This window comes from Gopherus evgoodei, chromosome 10 (assembly GCF_007399415.2).
Source record: "Gopherus evgoodei ecotype Sinaloan lineage chromosome 10, rGopEvg1_v1.p, whole genome shotgun sequence".
NCBI classification, from domain to species: Eukaryota; Metazoa; Chordata; order Testudines; family Testudinidae; genus Gopherus; species Gopherus evgoodei.
Window position 1 is genome coordinate 40434326 of NC_044331.1, and position 24440 is coordinate 40458765.

General features: G+C 48.6%; 1 protein-coding gene across 2 annotated transcripts in view; it reads right to left on the reverse strand.

Annotated features, from left to right (window-relative positions):
* ALPK3 (alpha kinase 3) overlaps positions 1-24440 on the reverse strand; it is an 88733-nt gene that overhangs the window by 37830 nt on the left and 26463 nt on the right. For both annotated transcript variants that reach the window (XM_030578486.1, XM_030578485.1), the window contains 2 exons: positions 23793-23914; positions 7722-7839 (listed from right to left, as the gene is read on the reverse strand). In XM_030578486.1, coding sequence (XP_030434346.1) covers positions 7722-7839; positions 23793-23914 — 240 coding nt within the window. The remainder of the gene's footprint in view (positions 1-7721; positions 7840-23792; positions 23915-24440) is intronic.

Consider the following 24440-nt stretch of genomic DNA (forward strand, 5'->3'; position numbering starts at 1 on the left):
GTGAATTCGTCAAGGCAAAAAGACTAAGAAAAAAACATACTGAGAAGTGGTGACTGTTTGGCTGAAGTGAGAGTTACGCTGAAACTTTGAGCTTTCCTGGCTAGATGAGGCTTTCCCTATGGCTCTTAGCCACAGCTGGCTGGAGGGTGCTGCCCAAGCACGGGTCCTAGAGGCACTGATTCACCAGCTCCAGTGGTGCAGCCATGCATTCCCCTTTCTTGGGTCACAGACACAGGTGAATGCACAGGAGTGAAGCCATAGTTGCTCAGATGCCCAGCTGAGTCTGGAACGTTACAATCAGTGCTGGCCTGCTTCCCCCCACAAAAGGCTCCCAGAGCACTAGCAACAAGAGGATGGATGGCTGCCCCTGGAGCAGGTGGCTTGTCAAGAGACTCTCTAACATATGCAAGGCAGCCACAATATGATCCTCACTTTCCACATGCAGGAGGCATAGGCTGAAATATTGGCACTGGCCTAAACTGGAGAGGATTGTGGTGAAGAAAGAACAGCTAGCATCAAGAATTCCATTGATTCCACCCTGATTGAATGAATCCCCAGGCAGGAATCTTCTCTCAGATTCTGACGTATTCCATCTAACTCTGCTTCTTGAATTTCCTCCCCTAGCCTTCCCTTCTGCCACAGGAAACCAGTCCAATGAGATCACTCCTCCGACTCCACCTCACCTCACATGCCCTGGCCCAGGAGCTGTCTGAGACACACCTCGACCAACTGTAACAAGTGAGGCCTAGCAGGTCAACTCCATTTATGAACCTGACCATGGGAAAGTGGATAAAAGTTCATAAAAGGTTCCAGTCACCTATAACAACCAAATGGCCTCCTGATTTATCAAGGACTGTTCAAATCATGTCTGGTAAACCAAAGGAGGGTGGGACTGGAAATCTATGAGCCAAACGTAGTGCATTGGAAATGAGGCTTAATGGAGGGGTAAAATAATGAGGGGACAGGCTATTCTACCCATCACTCCCTTTGGGGGAGGGGTTCTTAAAATTAATCAGCTGGCCGGCTAAGAGATGGGTGAACAGGAAAGGAGTGAGCTTCACCATCATGGCTGCCACCCCCACCATCTCCCGGGATCCACATGACACTGCTAGGCTTTTGTCAGCCTGATCATGACAGATGCCTACAATAGACTGGACCAGAAGGACCTAGATGGACATCACCACCTCCACCGGCTCCAGCTAAATCCTGAACACTGACTGGTTCCTGCCATCACCCCTTCCCCTGTATCTCCTTTTCCTTCTCCATTTTATTTCTTATCCCTTCTATCCCTGTCCTTTTGTCTTCTATCTAATGAGAGTCTAGCTCAGCCAGCCAAGACTGTACAAGTTTTAACACTGCTGTGAGTCTATAGCAGAGAGGCAATGCCCTATACCAGAGGTTCTCACCTTGGGGGTGTGGGTGTCAGACTTTCTAGATGCGTGCAGTGAGCCAGGCCAGTTTAAGAGAATGGCATTGCAACCTGGCCCACAGGGTCACAACACCACTCAAAGTTGGCCCCTCTGTCCCTCTGTCGTGATGGAAGGACAACATAGGTAATGCTGGCTAGGGCTAGAGGTTGCTGAACTCCCCCAAATCTAAGCCACCCTGCTGCCCACATGCACAGCCCAGCTCGGCAGGCAAAACCCACCTCCAGGGGTGCCAGGGCCAGCACAGTGCTAAACTGCCCGGTGGCAGAATGAGCAGGGAGAGTCCCCAGAGCCCAGTGGTGGGCATCAGTGGGAACCCCACATAGTGCTGTGGGCAGAGTCCATCCAGAGCCCAGCAAACCAGCCCCATCCCTGTTGTGGCAGTAGCAAGTCCATCCCTTGCAAGTGCCTGCGAGCACAGAGGGAGGAGAGAAGAGGAGATGGAGAATGGGCTGCAGAGGAGGGAGCCAGCCAGAGCTAGCTGTGGTCACTGGCACAATCACACAGCTCCCTGCACTCCCACCACCACCACCAGCTCCCAAACCTGTCTCTCTCACATCTCCCATCCAATCCCCAAATAACCCCCCAGCCCGTGCTTAAACTCAATTAAAAAATAATGCCAGGGTGGGACAGGAATTCAAAAAATGGTTATGAACCCCTGTTCAAAACAGGCAGATGCTGGTACAAGTTTGCCAGGTCTTGGAGTGGCTGATCAGACTGTGTGCTGGGCTGTGTTTCTCCACCAGTGAGGTTACAAGTACAAGCCAGCCCTACAGAAAGAAGCTGCGTTATCTCTCTTTGCTGTTCTTTTTTCTTCTCTTTCATGTGTTTGTAGTGATTTGTCTTCTAGGAAGTAAGATCGGACTTCAACCACAACAGCTACGACAGCTCCAGCCATTTCAACAAACTTCTTTTCTTCTCCCACCTCCCCCCAAAGGGCAGTTATTACCACCTTTAATACCATCAGACAGGGCTTGGTGTCCTAAAACCTCTCTACCACTAAAGGGAATAAGGAATATCATTAAAATGAAAGCCCTACTTGATAACTTTACCTTTCAAATTTATCTCACTACCCCCCCCACCCCTGTTTTTTTTCTGTTTCTTTAATAACAGGTTTAAAAGATTTGTGATGGGCTAAGCAGGCGGAGGTCTCTGTATTCCATAACCCTGAGCCTTGTTTAATTGTTTAATGTTGTACAGTGAAAAGGTTGTGTGAACACCTCTGACTCTCGGAGCCAACATATTCCATCAAGATTAACACAACAGATGCTACTACGCAATCTCTCTGCCATCACAGCTCTAGGGCTCCTCTCAGACAGAGATCCATAAGGCTTGCTGCTTCTTCGAGATGAAACGGTTACTTACTGTGACTGTGGTTCTTTGAGATATGATGCGGACATGTTTCCACTTAACTGTGTGCATGCCCAGCATGCTGGAGCCAGAGAATTTTGCCTAGCAGTACTTGTAGGAGATAGTACTGACACTTCATGGCCATAGACCCTCCCCTAGCTAAATGGGGTAGTGCCACTCTGACCCTGCTTGGTTCTTTCTCACTGAACGCCCAGAGACGAAACTCCAATGTCTTTGAGCAGATGCAGCCATGTATTCCACATAGGTGGCTCACAAGCATACCCCCTCCACCCCTGCCTGCAGGTGGGACTTTATCTAAATAAGGACTGCAGGACCACCCTACGAAAACTTGCATTAGCCCTGGAAGCTGCAGTGATGGCGTAATGGTTCGTAAATGTGTGGACACCCATGTAGCAAACCTGCAATGTGTCTAGGATTGGGACGTCCCAGAGGAACGCTATTGTCATTGCGCTCTCACAGAATGAGCTTGTGCCGCTGAAGGAGCGTAGCCAAAGCTATTTCATACACAGGCTTAATACAGGATGTTATCCATTTAGAGGTCATCTGTGAAAAGACCTCCTGTCCCTTCATATGGTCTGCATATGACACAAGCAGATGAGGCGAAGCACAAAACAGTTTAGTCCTGTCCAGGTAAAAGGCCAGACATTGCCTGACACCTAACATATGGAGGCACTGCTCCTTCAGAGATGAATGTGGCTTAGGAAAAAAAGGCCCGGGTAAACATACCACCTGGTTCAAATGAAACTGAGAAACCACTTCAGGCAACATTTTGGGTGTGGTCATTAAAGTCACTTTGTCCTTGGAGAATTGTGTATAAGGAGGCTCTGCCATCGGAGCCCGAAACTCACAACTCCTCTAGCAGATGTTATCACTACCAGGAGTGCAGCCTTCTGACTCAAAATCAGAAAGGGACAAGATGCCTGGTGCTCAAACAGAGGTCCCATCAAAGCCACTAGGACTGTGTTAAGGTCCCACAAAGGGACCGGCTCTTGGTCTGGAAGACAGAGACCAAGAAGCCCTTTTAAGAATCTTGCTACTATGGCGCTGGAGAAGACTGATCTTCTCTGGATGGGAGGATGAAACACTGATATCACCACCAAGTGAACCCTCAATGAACTAAGTGCAAGTCCAGATGACTGATGGTGCAGCAGATACTCCAAGATGTCTTGGACAGAAGCCTCCAAACATCGCTCTTCCTCATCACTCAGCCATGAAGCAGCCATGCCTGGAGATGCCAGGAGCTGAGCGTGGAAGGCATGGTGTGACCATGATTCTGAGCAAGTAGGGAGGGAGAGGAAGTGGTATGGGAGGCTGAATGGACAATGCAAGAAGGTGGGAGAATCAGCAGGGCCTCAGCAATGCCTGGGCAATGAGAATGAGCTTGGCCCAATCTGCCTTCAATTTGACGATGACCTGTGGGATGACTGGGGGAAAAGTGTACAGGAGAGCTGACTGCCAGCTGAAAGTGTCGGACAAAGGGAGCTCAGTCTGAGGCCCTCTCGAGAGCAGAACAGATTGCATTTCCTGTTGTCCCTTGGAGCAAATGGGTCAATCATTGGGATGCTCCCAGCTGCGAAGATGACCTAGAGGATGCTTGTCTTCAGAGACCATTCATGACTCAGGGAAAAATTCCTGCTGAGATGGTCCACAAAATGATTCTAGACCCCTGGCAAATGGTCAGCTATTGGAATAATGTTCTCCTCAATGCAGAACTGCCACAACCTGATCATGTCTAGGCAGAGCATCCTGGAGCATGCTCCCTCTTGCTTGTTCATGTAATACATCACAGTGGTATTATCGGCAAGTATGTGAACCACTCCCTGATATGGTCCACAAAAGCGTGACACACATTGTAGACCTACTCTGACCACAGACCTTGGACCTTCAGTGACCCCAGGTGTGCTCCCCAACTCATCAGGGAGGTGCCAGCAACAACAGACCTGGCCAGCAAGGGCCGGATTGTCTGGACGCATCCATCACTGCCAGGAGACCAGGACAAGTTGAGGAAGATGGACCAATCTGTCCAAGGGGTGAAGAGTCAGACAATAAACCATCCTGAACAACATTTGAGGGAGATGAAGGTGCAACCTTGCAAACTGGACCATCTGCTTGCAAGCGGACATGTGGTCCAAGAGCCTCTGGTATATGCAAATGGTTGTTGTAGGTTGAGACTGCAGACTGAAGCAAGGTGGCGAATCTCCTGAAAAAAAAGTCAATCAAGAGAAATGTTCTCAAATTTACAGAATCTGTTAGGACCCCAATGAACTCGATTTTCTGAGTGGAAACCAAAGCTGACTTCTCAGTATTTAGGCTGAGACCCAGATAGTCGAGCAAGCACAATGTAGTGTTGATATGAGCAAGAATTTCCTCTCTGGACCTATCTCACAGTAACCAGTTCTCCAGATACGGGAATATGTGGATCCCTTTCTTTCTAAGATACGCCATCACGATGACCTTGCATTTGGAAAAAACCCAGGGGGCAGAAGAGAAGCCAAATAGAAGCACCGTGTACTGAAAATGATGCATTGCCAGGACAAACGGAAGGAAATATCTGTGACCCAGCAAAATTGCCACATGACAGTAGATATCCTAAAGGTCCAGAGCAGCAAGCCAGTCATTTTGAGACAACGCGGGGAGAACAGTCGATAAAATGACCATTCAGAACCTCATGTATCTCATAGTTTTGTTAAGGCCACAAAGACTGAGAATGGGTCCCTTCCTTGGATTTGGGCACCAGAAAGTACCAGGAGGAGAAACCATAAACCTGATGTTCTGGCAGAGCCTCCTCCCCTGCTTCTAAAGCCAGCAGAAAATGGACTTGATCAAGGAGCTGTATCTCGTGAGAGGGGTCCCTAATGAGGGGTGACCTCTGATCTGATGAGGACCTCAGTGCTGAAGCAGGCCGCATGGCCTGTTCAAGCAGGTGCCGCTTCAGACGAAGATCCCTCGCCACCCAAGTCTGTCTGGTGAACAATTTGCAAATCAAATCTTGCTCCTTGATATGGGCCTTGCCTTAACACAGCAAACACGGCATGTGGGGATCATTGCTGGGGATCGGTCCCCCCACACGACGGACAATGTTTGAAGCCTAGGGAGGATATCACCAGGGAAGCACAAAACTACAACTAACTAACTAACACTAATTAACTACATACAACTAGAACAGTCACTAAATAGAGGATTGCAAGGTAAAAACCACACAGTGCTGCAACTCGAGCCCCAGGCGGTAAGAAGGAACTGAAGGGGATACAAACAGTGCCGCTTCATATAGCCCAGGGAGGAGCTATGGCCATGAGGCACAACTGCCACCCCTCTGTGGGTACTTTAGGCAAAATTCTCTGGCTCCAGTGTGCTGGGTGCGCACACACCCAAGTGGAATACACAGCTGCTCAGGAAAGTTCACATGTTTACTGTTACACTGGTATAAACCAGGAGTCAGTGGGAAGTCAATGTATGCCAGTGTAGCAGAGCTGAATCTCCACCGGTAAACTTCACAACATGAGCTATGAACTTTAGGGAGAACACATGCTGGCGTCAGTGGCTATGTGCCACCCTTAAACACTGTCCTATCTCTCTAATTCTCTCTTGTCTCCAAAACCTAGGACTCAAATTGGGCTGGGATGTACTGAATCAGAATACTGAAGCTGCCAGCCAGAATCTCAGCTTCCATTTTAAAAGTGAGTTAGTTTCTACCCGGGTGATTGTGAAGAAAACTTAGAAAATATGATGTGAGCACAACCAACGCAGCAACAGCTGCCACAATATGCAGAGAGCCTGAAACAATGGCTCTAAGAGGTGTGGCCTGCCCCATGCATCGCAGTAAGGTATGAATGTCAACATTGCGAGTTCTTTCATTGCTGATCACAGTATGCCAGAAAGGAGAAGGGAAACCATATTATGAAGAGCTGCACAATCTGCTCAGAGAGTAATTTCATTTTGGTGTCACAAATGGGTGGCACCCAGGAGAATACCAGCACTTAGAAACCTGCTGTGTGGACTAAAAATAGTTTTTAAATCACCATGTGACTGGGATATGGGGCCTAGCATATGTCAATACCATAAACCAGCCCTGACCATGGGAACAGCAGAGTTCACATGACCATGATTTGACCATCTGTAGAGTCTATTGCAAGCAGCGTCATACACTGGTGTCAAGCAGGTAGAGCTTGGTTTGTGGGCAGAGCTTGGGAAAACCCTGCAGTTTATTCTAACTGCCTCAACTTCCTCTGATCCAGCTCTCCTCCTGACCTCTTCCAATCTGGAGTCTGTCCTCATCACTCCATTGACTGTGGCTTAACCAAGGTTGCCGAAAGCCCCTTTGGGACACTCCTAAAAGGAAGCTCCAGCCTCATCCTGTCTTATCTGTCTGCTGCGTTCACCACTATTGTTCACCATCAGCTCCTTGGCCTTTTCGTCTCATGGCTCCCATCATTCTGTAGGGGGTCCTCCTCCCATGCGGACTGAGACACATGCTGCTACCAGAGTTAATATACTTAGAAGATATTAATACCCCAACCTGCTGCTTTCTGCATTACACCAGAGAATGGCTGCAGTAGTGGGGGCTCTGGCTGAGTCCTTGAGCTGGCAGGGTGGGGGTCAGATTAATAAAGGGGGTGACAATAACCAGAATGGGGTTGTATTAGGGACAAGCTGATGGAAAGTTGGCACGTGCTGCAAACTGAACTGATGATGATGGCTACCATTGATAGTAATGGCCATATTAGGCATTCAAAGCTCAGGATTGTGAATGGATGGTGGGAGTGAGGGAAGGCAGGACTGAAGTGTCTCTCTCAAACTGCATTCACACAAGTAGAAGCAGATAGCTCAGGCTGTGCTGAATAATCTGTATTCTCTCTATTAAAACAAGCTATATGGAAAGGATTCCTCCAGCAAACTCAAATAGTCTCTGGTTTTCTTTCTTACTTGTATAACTGCAGGGTGTGGCGGTTTCCATGCCGGAAAATCTCATACTTCGGTAAGCCGCAGTATCGGTCCATCTCCTCATCATCCTTATACCAGGTCACTTCTGGCTGGGGGTAGCCTGGACAGGAAATTGCATAGCAACATATGGGGCATTACAATGAACATGAAAGGAGGGCTGCAGATCTCATTCCCAGAGATATAAAAAAAAAATCAATAGTAAATTAAACCTCAGCCAGTCTCTCTCTCCAGGCTCATTCCAATCTGCAGGTCGCACAATGAGAGAGTAGCACATTTTGTAATCTTGTCATTTACGCTAATAAGAATCCATCTATTTGTGAGCAAAAATCTGAGCCCTTCGTTCCTGAGTGGGGAGAGTGGACCATTAGACCACATTCGGTCACATTGGCTATAGCCAGGAGGTGAGAACATTGACACTTTTAGACGAAGCAGGCATGTTTGGACTGGATTACGCCTAAGGTTAAAAAACAGACACTTGGTTCTCCATGGAGCTACCAGCTCTTCACAACACATCACATTCTGTAAACTGAGCCCAAAGTTTCCATTGAACAGAAACAACCCTGATTGCATCACAGTTGGTTTGTGTCCTACAAATGCTATTTGACAACAGATGTTTCCTGCCTTTTCAGTAGAATGACATCATGACACGCGTGACTGGCTGGTCTCTGAGCCAGGGAAACAGATACATTCCTACTAAGATCAGCTGTGGCAAAAGAGATCAGCACTCAGCGGGTCTGCCCCAACCAAAGCCGAGTTAGCTGCCTGCTGTGTAAAGCAGCTTCCTGTCCAGACAAGGGGTGCAGGGCAAATTCAGGAGAGCTGCTAATGCAGAGATCTCTCTACTGGGGTTCCTGTGCAAGGGGAGGTAAATTTAGGATTATCCATCTCTGCTGCAGAAACAAGATAAATTATCATGCTTCAGTTAGTTTTGCAGAATGCTAGATAGGTCATTTATCTTTGGGTGTATTGGGAAGCATATTCCACTCCGTGAGTTATTCCTTTAAAACCTCTCCTTCTCTTCTGTTCAGTACTTGGCTGAATTGCATGTGGGTGCTTGTTACAATGTGCAGGGTTTCCTTATCAGCTCCCTATGGTGTTTTTGGATATGCTCTTTCCTCCAATCAAAGCAGCTCTAACTCTGGTTGTGATTAGTCTCCTCCCCACAGGGAAACTGCTCTAGCAAGCGGCCCTTGGTTAACATTCAAAACATTCAAAAACCAGTAGGGGAACACTTCAACCTCTCTAGTCACTCAGTAACAGACTTAAAGGTGGCAATTTTGCAACAGAAAAGCTTCAAAAACAGACGCCAATGAGAAACTCCTGAATCTGAATTAATATGCAAATTAGAAACCATTAATTTGGGCTTGAATAGAGACTGGGAGTAGCTGGGTCATTACACAAATTTAATCTATTTCCCCATGTTAAGTATCCTCACACCTTTTTGTCAACTGTCTGAAATGGGCCATCTTAATTATCACTACAAAAGTTTTTTTTCTCCTGCTGATAACAGCTCATCTTAATTAATTAGCCTCTTAGAGTTGATATGGCAACTTCCACCTTTTCATGTTCTCTGCATGTGTATATATATATCTTCTTACTATATGTTCTAGTCCATGCATCCGATGAAGTGGGCTGTAGCCCACGATAGCTTATGCTCAAATAAATTTGTTAGTCTCTAAGGTGCCACCTGATTCTGGAGCCTGTGTTCAGCCTGTGTTCAGGACTCCAAGTGCAGACAGGCAGAGACTCTCACTGCACAAGCTGCAATGACCAAGTCACCTCCCAGCTTTAAGGAGGTTTGCATCTGACAGTGATAATTACAGCTCTAAATCCCAAGCTATTAATCTAAGACTCATTTCCTGGAAACATTCCGATTGGTTTTACAGGATGCATTTCTGTAGAAGCAAAGTGGCTAGACAACCATGCACCGTTCACTTATTCTTCCTCTGCATTGTCCCAACTTGCCCCAGCCCAGCTGCATGCTGGAGGACGGGGGCTTCCCTCCCCTTCATAGCCCAGGAAGCACTCCAGCCAAAGGCCACATGGAAACATCCAGCATACCGTCCTTCACACAAAGGCTGAGCAGCCTGGAAAAGGCCATGGGCAACTCAGAGCCAGAAATGACCATAATTATCATCCAGCGTGACCACCTGCATCACGAAGACCACAGGGAACTTCTCCCAGTGAGCCCCGCCTTGTGTTTGAGCTACAGCAGGGTTATTCTGTTGGGGAGGCTATGGTACCTTTTAGTTAAGAGTCTGGGGGATGGGAGCAAGAGGTTGATTTTTGGGTGTGTTGCACTGCAGACTGGGTCTCTCCAGTGAAGTCAAACACTGAGCAGAAAGGCAACAAAAGACTTTAATAGATCAACAAAGGCAGTGGTGGCCCCTCCCTGCCTACCCCCTCATGGGAGACATGCTGTCACCATTCACCTTGCTCCCCGTTTTGGGGACACCCCCACCACCTCTCCTGCTCTATTCTCCCTTGCCCCTGTGCCTCTGAAGGATTCTCTCCACCGCCTTTGGGGATTCTTCATTTCTGCCTCCCCTCCACTGCTCGGGGAACCCTTCCTCTGGGTCCTCTTTCCTGGAGGCAGCAGGTTCTGGGGAAGGAGCTGCTTCCCTGAGCTGGGTGCTAAGGGATGCCGTGGAAACAGAGACAAGCGGAGAGGAGACCTGCTCCTACAGGGCTCAGCAGAGACTAAAGGGGAGGCTGGAGAATAGCCCCTGTAAGCCAGACCTTGGCCTGTTGCAGCAGCAGCCAGGGGAGAGGGTGTAGGGCTCAGGTGTCCATGCCCAATGAGACACAGGCTCCCAGCTCAACTCTGCCCACACCAGACCTTCTGATCAAGCCACATTGGCTGGTAAGTTGCAAAAGAACTGAAGGAGGGGAGGGACATGTCTGGTACCCCTCCCATAGAGCAGGTGTCCTAGAGATGCCCACCTACTGGGATGTGACAAACTTCCCTGCCTTTGCAGGCATGCAGGGAAGGAGCTGATAAGGGACAGCACTGCTAACATCTGAACTGGGGGAGGGGGAGGGGTTGAGAAGCAAAAGAGGGGAAAGCAGCTCTTTTCTCTTTGCAATGTAAAGGAGTGGGTGTCTGCTTGAGGGGCAGAGCCAGCCAAGGCATGGCCTAGCTTCACGTGGGAATGGCAATAGCTCATAGCCAGACACATGGAGCCAAACACACAGCCAGCTACTGCAAAAGCAGTTCCAAGAAACTAAAGTTCCAACTATGTAGCTGTGGTGTGTCTTCCCACAACTGCAGTATCTGAGCTTCTCAGCAGCATCAATGGCTTCTCTGGGTCACCCCATGAAGGCAGCAGATTATTGCCACTGAGTGGAGGAGGAACTGAGACAACAAGATTCAACCCACAGTCACACAGACAGAACTAGAGCCCCAGGCCAGTGCCTTATGCACAAGACAATCCCTCCTCCGTAGTCACTGCAAATCATTCATAAAAGCCTTTCAGAGCATGTTCCATGATCAACAGAAGAGAGTCTCCTTTATGGGCTCCACAGCCCCTGGGGTGGAATTCAAGGTAACAATCACCTTGTGTGGCTGTGTCCGAGCTGTGACATTCACACCATGTCTCTTCCTAGCTTGGTATGCAAGAGATGCAAGAACACAAACTGCAGCCAGGAACCCTCAATATTAATTTACAGCACTTGGCTCTTCCCTGGGGCCCACAGACCCCAAGTACTTCATACAGGAGCATGTCATAAGCCCTATTTTACAGACAAGGAGACTGAGGCACGGCAGTGATTTGGCCAAGTAAATCTCAGAGCCAGGATTAGAGTACATTTCTTCTGATGCCTAGTCCAGTGCTCTAGCCACTCCACAGGGTTGCCTCCCCTGCCTGGGCAGAAACCCACTGCCTTGCTAACTTAATATTTTATTGTTACGGGGCTATGAGTTTATATAGTGCTTTGAAAACATGGGCAAGACTGGCTCCCTGGTCTGCAGAGCTCCATCTAATCAGACAGGCACAGACCAAGAGCAGAGCAGAGGGAGGGTGCAGGAAGAGATGCGAGGAGGGATTACTTTGAAGGTGGAGAGGGATAGAGGAGGATGGAGAGGCAGCTCCTGATTAGGGGACAGCATGGAAGAAGGTGTAAAGCTGTGTATGGGAAGGTGACCCTAAAAGAGTAGCTGTTAGGGATGGGAAGCGTGAGAGGACAGGGAGCCAGTGAGTGAGCAGTAGGCAGAGAGGGAGAACGGAGTGAGGCTAAGGGCAGAGCTAGAGCAGAGCAGGGATTTAGCAAGAGCACAGGGTGGAAGAGGGGATGAAGGATAGATTACACAGAAGTGGGAGACCCAGCAGGAAGGGGTGAAGCAGGAGGAGGAGGAGAGAGAAAAGCCAAGAAGTGCACGCCTGGGAGCGGAGAAGGGCAGAGCTGACAGAGGCGATGGATGTGAAAAGAGAAGACATTCCATTCTGGACCAGGTCAGATCCTTGTCACATCTCGATTGGCTCAGCTAGAGCCAGGTCGATTGACTCTATCTGACCAGGGAGTCAATAGGCCTAAGGAGAAGCTTATCTCCCACCTGGGGAGCCTTCCTGAGAATGCTACAAACAATCTCCAAGTAATGGCTGCTGAGATACTACAGGGACATGTGACCAGGTCACCTGGTGCTGGACTCCATCGTGGGACGTCAGTATTCTTCCACTGACAAGCTTTGAAACAAAGGTTCCCACCCTATGCAAAAGCTATATAAGGCAGGGGAGTGACATCATCATGGATCTGCACTGACTCCCTGCCCAAACTGACTCTTGGAAACTCCTAAAGAACAGAGAGATTGAACTGGGAGGGGGGGAGTGCTGGACCCAGCCTAAAGGGATTTTTAGCCTATGAATGGAACACTGGGGGATTCCAAGCTGTAAATTAGTGTAGCTTGCCCCTTAAGAATCTGCAGCCTGCTGGTATAATCACTTACGGTGAGGATCTGCTATTCATATCCAGTCTCTTTAGTATATTAAGCTTAGTTTGCATGTTTTGTTAGGTAATCTGCTTTGATCTGTTTGCTATCCAGTATAATCACTAAAAATCTATTTTTTGTAGTTAATAAACTTGTTTTTGCTTTATCTACAGCCAGTGTGTGGGAATCATAACTTGGGGCAGAAATCTGTTCTATATTCCTCTCCACATCGAAGGAGTGGGCAAATTTCATGATCTTATGCTGTACAGTTCCCTGTGCAGGCAAAATGGTATAATTTTGGCTTTAAACTCGGGAGGGTTGGGAGGAGGGGTTGGTTGAGTAGCTGGAAGTACTCTAGCTACAGCCTTCCCATGCAATAGCTGGTCACAGTATTTGCATGTAACTGCAGCTGAGTGTGTCCCTACCGGTATGTGTGCTAGTGAAAGTGCAGGCTGGAGCCCGGAGACAGCTTGGCAGCGTGTCACAGCAAAACAGTGTAAACGGGAGGCCAGGCTGTTGGAGAGGAGGGCTCAGTGGTTTCCCAGTTCCAGGCAGCACCCCAGGGGGAACCTGTCACATTGGCCCCTGCACAATTCTTCCCATCACCTTAACTGCAGCAGCCCAGCAAGGGAAATCGGCCACTAGTGACACTAGGACACATCAAACAAATCCCATACTGTCTGCAGCTATCATGCAACATAAACTGGCACTATCCACTCATCCGTCCCTCTTACCCCACTGCCTTCCCAAACTACCGTGCATGCACATATACCAGTCCCCCATCAGCCAACTCTCGGGCAAATCATTCCCCTCTCGGCGCATTTTATTTGTTCACCTGACTGGGGAATAATGCAGCAGGGAGGGTGGGGCCCAGCTGACCAGGGGAGGTGGGGAACAGCAGGAAGGAAGTGGCCCATACATTTCTCCCCAGAAATGGGCAAAATGATGGCAAGTGACAGTTCAGAGCCAGGCCTAGCCCTTGCTCCTGAAAGCTGGCCTTATCAATCAATTCCAGCATACATGGTCTGGAGCCCTGATCACAGCCCCTAGCACAAAGCGTCCTCAAAAGTGGTCTATGGAGCACTGGCTGGCTACTGGCTCTTCCACTTTCATTAAAGGACTAGCTCTTCACTAGACATTTTCCCATGTGTACAATAGCCACCAGCATGTTATACAATTGTCTTGCGGTGCCTACGGTATCTGTAAGAACTTGCTCTGTACCATGGGCAAGTTTTAGAATCCCCCCAGCTTCAAGCAAGGGCCATCTGTGACCCTCAATTCGAGAAGACCTCAAGAGGTAGAGAGCAAAGTCCACATCAAAGAGATCTTATCCCAAGAAAACTGGAGCAGTTGTGCCAAGAAACACAACTGCCATTGGGTACAAACCAGCTGAATTAACTAGACCAATAAAGGGGATACAGGCATTGCAAAGGGCTGGTGGGAGGAATGCCTGATCCTGCTTCTATTGAATAATGGAAAAATGAAACCAAAGAGATTTTTGTCAAAATGAGTGAGTGACTGCTTGGAGCTGTACATTTAAAAATCAGATCCAGTGATGTTCCAAGGGAAACGGATGTCTAGGGAACTAGTGCATTGTGAAAATGGAGAGGGAGAGGACTCTGCAGGGAGAGTGCTGGAAAGGCTGTTTTTGTTAGATAGTGCAGCTAACTAGGTGCTAATACAGACTTTGAAGAAGAGATCTCCTTGGTAAAGAGCCAACATCCCCACTCCTTCAATGACAGCATGAAAGAGCTCCATTCCATATCTGAAACCCTCAACATGGGTGTCAGCTCAACCATGCTTGATAGGCAGGGAAGCAGGAATGCATTGTCAGTTTCTTTCATTAGCTACCAAAAGTAGCATGAAGAGTCACAAACAGGTTTTTAAAAACCTCTTGCATAGGTTACTTACCCACAATGCAGTTGTTGGGGTGGGGAAGAGTATTTTCTTCCCTCCTGCACATCCATGAAACTCAGGGTACGTCTACACTGCAAAAACAACACCTCTCAGCAGCAAGTCTCAGAGCCCAGATCAACTGATTATGGGCTTGTCTACACTACAGAATTAAGTCGGCTTAAGCCAAGTCGACGTACAGCCACTGCAGTAATTAAAGCGGCAGTTCACATCCACATTCTGTTTCTTCTGGCGGTGGTGCGCATCCCCATCAGGAGTGCTTCCACTGCCTGAACTGTGAGAGGCATTGAGAGGCACTAACAGCTGGCGCCCCAAGCTCCAGCACTGACAGCCAGGCACTGGACTCACAACTGCCTCACCCCCAACCCCAGCATGACAGTTCCAGCTAGCAGCCAGGTGTGGGGCTCACAACTACCCTCTCTGCCCCCGGCACTGACAGCCCAACCTGGCAGCTGGGCATGGGACTCACAGCTGGGCATCCCCTGCCCCAGTGCTGACAGTATTTTGAGTCTGTAAGCCCAGCACCTGGCTGGCAGGTCAGGCTGTCAGCACGGGGAGGGAAGGGACCTTCAGCTGTCAGCTCCACACAGAGCTGACAGCCAATGTTCAGTAATGTAATCTCTACACAGACACTGCATCACCCTAACTACACTAATTTAAGTGCTACGCCTCATACGGAGGTGGAGTTAAGTTGAGGTAGTGGGCGATTTACATCGGTAGGAGCTCTAGACACTGACCAAGTTAGGTCAACATAAGCCCCTTTACATCGACCTAACACTGTAGTGTAGACCATGTTCCGGCTCGCACTAGGGTCTAAAACAACCATGTAGATGTTCCTGCTTGGACTGCAGCCTGGGCTCTGAGACCCTCACCACTCACCACAGCCTGGGTGCCTGCCTCATCAGGAACATCTATACTGTTAGTTTTAACCTCGTAGCATTAGCCGTGCAAGCCCGACTCAGCTGGCCTAGGCCTGGAGACTTGCTGCCGCAGAGTATTTTTTAAAAAAAAATCCCAAACAAAAAACAGTGCATAGGATACTTTATGGCACAATCAGATCACTCTTTTTCTGGCCACTTGAGCGTTAGCCTTCCAGTAGGCTGCCTATATATCAGGTAACAGAGGATCACACACACCAAGGACTGTTTCCAAGCAGCAGATTAAACACTGTACTCTCAGCTCATACTTATACTGGTGCCTGCCCACCCTGCTACTGCGTGCAGTACCAGGGACTCCGTGCACTGGAAATTGGACCATAATATTCCCAGCTTGTGGGAGCTTCGTTCCACTTGAAAGAGTGAAACCACCACAGGGGGTTGTGCAAACACAGTCCTCCAAGACTGACCACAAGGCACACCTTGCCTAAGCTGTCTGGGGGAAAAGATTCCAAGCTGGGCTTTTGACACACCCTCATATGGTGGGACTGGTTAACATAGCTGTCAAGAGTCTTGGCAGACTGCAACATTCTACATTTAAGACAACAGGTGCTGATGTTACTAATTCAATGTTTTGCCTTATCCCAGACTAATTTTCTAACTGATGAAGTTAAATTCTTCATCTCATTTTCCTTGGATGGACCAGAAGGGACCAATGTGTTCATCGAGTCTGACCTATTGTACAACTCAGGCCACATGACTGCTCTGAATTCATTCTTGTTTGAACTAGAACGTACCTTTTCAATCTTGACTAAACATTTTCCAGTGATGGACAATCCACCACACCTCTTCTTAAGTTGTTCCAATGGTTAGTTACCCTCACTGTTAAAAATGGGCCCCTTATTTCTAGTCTGAATTTGTCTAGCATTGGATCTTGTTACTTCATCTGCTCAACTGAAGAACCTCTATCATCAAATTTCTGTTTCCTGTGTAACTATGACTATGCAACTATTACAGACTATGATCCAGTCACTCATTAATCTTCTCTTTGATAAGCTAAATAGACTGAGCTTCTTGAGTCTTTCTGTAAAGCACATTTTCCAAATCTTGAATCAATCTCAGAGTTCTTCTTGGAATACTTTCCAATTTAGATTTATAGGTTTTAAGGCCAGCAGGGACCATCATGATCATCTAGTCTGACCTCCCGCACATTGCAGCCCATAGAGCCTCACTCACCCACTTCTGTAGAAGGCCCATAACCTTTGGCTGAATTACTGAAGTCCTCAAATCTTGATTTTAAATGACTTCAAATTACAGAGAATCTTCCATTTACTCTAGTTCAAACCAGCAAGTGACCTCAAGCTCCATGCTGCAGAGGAAGGTGAAAACTTCCCAGGGTCTGACAATCTGATCCGGGAGAAAATTCCTTCCTGACCCAAAATATGGCAATCAGTTAGACCCTGAGCATGTAGGTGAGACCCACCAGACACCTGAGAAAGAATTTGCTGTAGAAATTCAGAGCTTTCCCCTCTAATGTCCTGGCCACTGGAGAAATTTGCTAACCTCAGTCACAGATGGGCCACATGGTCTTATGAGCAACTTCATCAAACCATCCCCTCCATAAACTTATCATGCTCAGTCTTGAAGCAAGTTAGGTGCTCCCCTTGGGAGGCTGTTCCTGAACTTCACTTCTCTGATGGTTAGAAACCTACATCTAATTTCAAGCCTAAACTTATTGATGGCCAGTCTATATCCATTTGTTCTTCTGTCAGCATTGGCCTTAATTTAAATACCTACTCTTCCTCGCTGGCAATTGTACCTCTGATGTATTTATAGAGAGCAATCCTATCTGCCCTCAACCTTTGTTTGGTTAGGCTAAACAAGCCAAGCTACTTAAGTCTCCTCTCATAAGGCAAGTTCTCCATTCACCTGATCATCCTAGTAGCTCTTATCTGCACTTGTTCCAGTTTGAGTTAATCTTTCTTATACATAAAAGACCAGAATTGCATACAGTATTCCAGATAAGGTCTCACCAATGCCTTGTACAAAGGCAAGAACACTTCCCCGTCTACTGGAAATAGCTCTCCTGCTGCATCCCAGGATAGTATTTGTTTTTTCCATGGTTGCCTCACATTGTTGGCTCAGTCATCCTGTGATCAACCAACAAATCCAGGTCTTCTTCTCTCTCTGTCCCTTCCAACTGATAAGGGCCACAGCTTACAGCAAAAATTCTTGCTGTTAATCCCTAACCGCATGATTTGCTCTTTGCACTATTAAATATAATCCCTTTTCTATTACTTTGGTTTTCACTGTTTCCTGATTTGTGGACACCAGAAATGAACACAGTATTCCAGCAGAGGAAATAACTTCAGCAAATACCAGCCAAATGGCCCATGCCTCCTAAATGTGAGGAGCAATTTGTGTTCTAACCGGGGATGGGTTCCAGAAATGGTTGTAGCGTTAGGCCAAAGGCAGATATGCTTTGAAAAAGCTGATATTTCTCCTTGACATGATGGAATCTCAGAAGTGTATTCCCCAGAAGTGTATTCCCAGTTTCCTGCACAACAGACATTAGGAGTTTCCCCAAGTTGTTCCAAGAGGGAGGTGGGAGATAGCGAGAGAGAGAACTTTGTGTCACACACACGTGTATTCCTAGAGCAGTTAAGTGAAGTAGAGAGGAAAGGATACAAAAGAGGAGGCAATAAATCAAATCAAAGGCATGGGAGAGGAAGCAATAAAGATGAATAGCAGCCTTACAGAGTGATAACCAGCAAGGGCAGCAGCTGTTCAACACTTGTTAGCCATCTCAGTGTCAGACAGCGAGCTATAAAGCTTTATAGCTGGCAGATGCAGACCCCCTTTTAACCATGGCATGAGTATCTGGTACAAATTTCCTGATTAGGTACAAGCCCAGAAAGAGGTGAGAATCATGCTTAATTTTGGAAAAATCTGTATGAAATATTATTTGTTAATAGGAACTGCCGGTCCAAGGACCATCTTGCCTAGTATTCTGTCACTGACACAGGCCACCACCAAATACCACAAAGGAACAGCAAGTACCCCTAAGGGGACAACAATACTGTAACCTACCCACAGGGGCAATTTCCTCCTAAAACCCCCAGAGGTCAGCTCAGGGCCCACATTTATGTCCTATCCAAACTTTTGAATCCTGGGTTTGATTTGAGTTTAAAAAAAATATATATATATATATATATATATATATATTTTAAAAAGCATGCCTCAGAGGAGGAAGCATCAGTTCGTAGGGTGGCTCAGCATCTCCCGAGAAAGAAGAGGATGAGTCTGGATCCACTGGTGGCACTGATGGTTCCACTGAAGGAAAGTCACAATTTGAGGAAGGAATGGGAGATGTGACTTGCCGGAGAAGCCTATCTCCTAGTGGAGTCAGGCCCTTCCTTGTGAGGGAAGGAGACACTGGATCCAGGACAGCAAAAACATCCTAGGAAGAGCATGACTTGGCTCTTCCCAGAGTGATAGGGGTCTGCCCGAAACAATGGAGCTAGAGTAATAACAGTGTCTGCCACACTCAAGCAAGACAGTCGGTTCCGTTGGTAGCTGATGACTCCCTTTTATCAGTGCCATCAGACCACAGACTTCATGCTTAGATGGTACAGATCACAGTTGGTACTGTTGGAGCCATAGACTTGTGAGCTTTCTTGTCATGCCCCTGAGACTTAAGGCATCCTACGTTCTCCAAAGACCTGCTTGATTTAGGCAGGGCTGACCCAGACTGCTTCAAAGTGGATTTGGAGGACGATTTCCTCTCGTGTTTATGAGAATGCTCCTGGTTGTCCTGAGAAGACCCTGCCGAGGGGTCTCCGGAAGTAGACACCTTCAATTCAGTCAGACCTCATGGCGGGAGGCACACTGCTTGCTGAGTCAGGATAATATACAGGTGGGAGAATCCCCAGCCTGGGTGACTGCAGCCTCATGGCCTGTTCCATTAAGCCCTTCTGAAGGGGAAGCTCTCATCCCTCTCAGACATGACTGGGGAACGAGAGGGAGATACTGCACCTTGCCACAATGTGGGCTTCTCTGAGGCAGTACACTGATGGTCATTGCTGACTGATGAGGCATATGGGCAGAAAGCATACGTTTTGAAGACTGGATTTCTGGGCATAGTCCTGTCCCCATAATGGTGCAATGGAGGGTGGAGGGCAGGGCACCCCTGGATAGGGAAGCTAAACTATCAAATTATAAGAATTTTAAGAAAAAAAAACATTGAATAAACTCTAAAATTCTAAAGTTTCTAAAAACTATTCACAAATATACATATGTTTTACAGATAAACAAAAGTAGGGTGACCAGACATCCTGTTTTTAAAGGAGCAGTCCCATATTTAAGCCCTCCTTCAGGTGTTTCAACTTTTTCTTAAAAATGGGAAAATTGTCCCATATTTTCTGCCTCCCCCCAATCATCAGTACTGGTGGGTCCAGCTGCTGGCCTGATCCCTGCTCGCCATCCGCCCACCATTGGGGTGTGTGTGTGTGTGGGGTCCAATGGCCGACGAGGGGGGTGGGTGTGCAAGGCAGGTGGTAGGCCATCAGCGCAGCCTCCACTGCGTACCAGCTCTGGAATGTGTGGGCTGGGGCGAAGAAGCACTTTCCAGCCTGTTCCTGCCCCAAACCTGCAGGCTCCACAGCAGCCTCCCGCAGGAGCTTAGCACCCTCTTCATCTGTCTCCCCTCCCCACTGCCCTGGGTTCTGCCCCCAGGGAGCACAGGGCTGCTCCGTCCCCTATGCACCCTCCCCTGATGAGCCACCTCTCTGGCAAGGCTCTGTGGCCGCTGAAGCCCCTGCAATCAGGTTCCCTGGGCCCTGGTGCACAGCATGTCCTTAGGGCTTAACCCCTTCCTGCCCGCATTGTAGCTGGGGGATGGGAGACAGACGGGTTATGTTGGCGGCCAGCAGCAACCTGGAGGTGTTAGCTGCCTTTCAACACTGTGCGTGCAGAAGAGATGAGCTCTGGAAAGACACTGGCCAGGTCATCCCTTTCCCCGCTTCCCTCCCGCACAGGGCTGAAAGGCTGCTGCTGGTCCAGCAAAAATCTAGGGGAGGGGCATGCAACTCTGCATGCTCCCCGCCCCCCACAACACATACACTGCCTCAGGAAGATGCGGCGCCAGGTACCAGGAAAGGCGGGTCTGTCCTGTGGGCCCAGCGAGGCCTGGAGGGCAGAGAGCACTGGACAGGGAGAGTCAGTCCATCAGTCACACCCCCCAAGTGAGAGAAAAGAGAGAGAGAGAGAGAGAGAGAGAGAATGTGTGTGTGAGAGAGACAGAAGACTCCTCCTCATGTAAACCCCTGAAGTCTTAAAGATAAGAAGGTAAATAAAAAGAATCCAGCTTTGCAGTATTTCTTTTTAACATGGGCTCAGTCAAGTTAATGTTAATTTGAACATTTGTACTGCATAGTTCTGACTGATTGCCATTGAACCTGCTTGAATGCAAGTAATTCTACCAGGTGTCCCATATTCAGCATAGGAAATATGGTCACCCTAAATAAAGGAGACAAAGCCCTGGATATTGGAGGTTCCAATCTGGGTCACGTGGTGGTAAGAAGGAACTGGAGAGGTAGTCAGAGTCCTCTCCACTCTTTATCTCCTCAGTTGGAGGCACAAGGAGAGCAAGGGCACATGCACAAGCCAATGGACACGTCCAGGGCCATCCCTAGACATTGTAGTGCCCTATGCATCCCCTCCATGCGGGGGGGAGGACTGGTCCTAGGCCTCCGTGGGGGCGTTGCGCCCAAGGTCTGGGAGAGGAGGGGGCAGGAACAGGCTTGAGGGACAGGGGTGAAACTGCCCCCCATCATGAGCTGGCAGAGCGGAGCAGGTTGGAACCCAGTCACTCCACTTCCCGCTGCCTAGTGAGTGCAGGGCGTGCCCGACCTGTTCCGCAGTCCCCCGGGACGTAGCTCAGGGAAGGGGTGGAGTGGGGGTGGGAGTGGGGGTGGAGCTGGGACTGGGACAGAGCAGGGGTGGGAAGAGGTGGGGTGGAGGCTATGGGGAAGGGTTGGAGTGGACACGGAGCGGGAGCAGCTTTCCTGGCCAGCTCAGCTGGTGGGGGATCGGGCTGGCTGCTGGAGCAGCACGCAGCTGCGTAGGGCACCAGGAAATTTGTGTAGTTTGCATACAGGTAAGGACAGCCCTGGACACGGCTTTCAAAATTCTCCAGCTCCGGGCGCATGGTGCACATGCATAACCACAGTGGAATAGGCATAGAGACCAGCACTCTAGGGGTATGTCTTCACTACCCGCTGGATCGGCAGGCAGTGATCGATCCAGCAGGGATCAATTTATCATGTCTAGACATGATATATCGACCCCCAAGCGCTCTCCCATTGACTCCTGCACTCTAGCACCGCGAGAGGCGCAGGCAGAGTCGACGGGGGAGCAGCAGCAGTTAACCCAGAGTGAAGACACCATGGTAAGTCGATCTAAGTATGCGACTTCAGCTACGTTATTCATGTAGCTGAAGTTGTGTAACTTAGATCGATCCCCCCGCCACCCCCAGTGTAGACCAGGGCTAAGAAGCACAGGTTTTCCACTGGCGCAACCCCATCTGTGCTCTCCTTAGGGGTATGTCTACACAGCAGAGAAAAACCTGCGGTTGTCCTATGCCAGCAACTCAGGCTCCTGGGGCTCAGGCTATGGGGCTGCTTCATTGCTGTGTAGATATCTGGGCTCGGTTTGGAGCCCTAGCCTGGGAGTCTGCACAGCAATGAAGCAGCCCCACAGTCCAAGGACCGCAAGCCCAAGTTGGCTGGCATAGGCCAGCAACGGGTTTTTCTTTGCTGTGTAGACGTATCCTGTGTGAGATCAAAGGCGAGGGTCAAAGCAGGTTCCTTAACAGAGCAAGATTCAGCTGCAAACTGCACATTCCTGAGATAGCAAACCTTTGAGAGACTACTCAAGAAAATAGTTCTATTATGGCCTTCCCAGTTAGTAACCAATGCCAGCTTCGCTCTGGTGCAAGCTTTTTATTGTAAGCTGCAGTATTAACAGCCCCAAAATTCAACACCGATAAATCACCCCTACTCCTTCCTCAAATGTGATTTTTTTTAAATTGATTTTAAAGTTATTCTCATGTGCCTTTTGGACTCATTTGGGTCATGTTTTCAAGCTGTTCTCATGTAATCACTACCCTCCAGCAGCTGGAGGATTAGCAGCAACATCATGTAGAGAGAGAGTCAGATTTCAAGGCCAGAAGGAACCACTATCATCTAGCACAGCAGTTCTCAAACTGTAGGTCATGACCCCAAAGTGCATCGTGACCCCATTTTAATAGGGCCGCCAGGGCTGGCTTAGACTTACTGGGGTAGAAGTGCAAGCCCCACTGCCTGTGGCCAAAGCCAAAGCCCAAGGGCTTCATTCCTTGGCAGCGCTAGGGTGACCAGATGTTAAGGGGAAAATATCGGGACTGCTGCAGGGGGCGGGGCGGGGGGGGTTTCCACACTCATCCATCTGGGAGTTCGGTGGCAATTTGGCAGAGAGCCCTTCAGTCGCGGATGGTCTTCGGCAGTATTTCGGTGGGGGGTAATAAACCTTGCCACCAAAGACAGAAGCACTCGCCGCCGAAATACTGCCAAAGACCATCCGCAATTGAAGGACTCTCCGCCGAGTTGCCACCGAAGACCAGGAAACAAAATGTTGGGACAAATGGTGTCCCGACCGCACTCTGGTCAGGATGTGGGACAAACTCCTCAAAATTGGGACAGTCCTGATTTTATTGGGACATCCTGTCACCCTAGGCAGCGCTCAGGTTTCAGGCCTCCTGCCTGGGGCTGAAGCCCTTGGGCTTTGGTTCTTCCCTACCACCCCCACTTAGAGCAGTGGGCTTGGGCTTTGGCCTCCCCACCTGGGCAGTGGGTCTCAGATGGGCTTGGGTTTCAGTCCCCCCAGCTCCTGGGATCATGTAGTAATTTTTGTTGTCAGAAGGGGGTCATGGTGCAATGAAGTTTGAGAACACTTAATCTAGCACAAGCCTGAGAAATTCCAACACTAATTCCTAGAGCAGATCTTTTCGAAAGATCTAATCTTGATTTTAAGATTGCCAGGGATGGAGAATCCACAATTCTTCGTAAACTGTTCCAATGGTTAATCACTCTCACACTGTTAAAAGTTCACACCTCATTTCCAGTCTAAATTTTCTAGCTTCAACTTCCAGCCATTCAATGAAAATGCATCTTCCAATAAAATTGAGCGAGTTGGCAACACTGTAGTTCTCCCCCACCCCACTCCCTTTTTTTTTCACTACTACTAACCAGAAGCAGTAATGGATCGGGCAGGGGTGGGTCACTTCACTGATGGCATCATTACCTGTTACTATGCATGTGAATTTGGCATCAGAGTCCTCAGATACAGCACGAGATTTGAGGGTAGTTTCAAACTGTGGCTGGGTCTCCTCAGTCAGCTGAGCAATGATTGTGCAGAAGGTGCTCCTAAAAGAACCAAGAAGCAATTCTTAGAGCTCAGATTAGGTTACTAGAAACAAAGTAAAGGGTTCTCCACCCCAAGATCAAATAATGTGCTTGGGTGGCTGGTTCTTCCGTACATGCTAGGGTCTAACAGATCGTCACGTGTGAGGTTGGGAACAAATTTTTCCCTCGGTCAGATTGGAGTAATCTTGGGGGGGGGGTCCACCTTTTTCTGGAGCACGTGGGTGTTGGTCACTTGCCAGGATTATCTGGACATACCTCATTTAATTCCTTTTCATTGCAGGGCCTCAGCCATTGGTGCACCTTGGTCCCTTCTAGGCTTTGTCTACACTGGCACTTAGTTGGCAAAGCTTTTGTCATTCAGGCGTGTTAAAAAAAACAACTCCCTGAATGATAAAAGTTGTACCGAGGAAAAGCACCAGTGTGAACAACGCTTTATGGGCATCAGTTCTCTCGGGCTGACAAAGCCGCTGCTGCTTATGGGGCATGGACATTTTTTGCCCGCAGGAGAGCTCTCTCCTGCCGACAA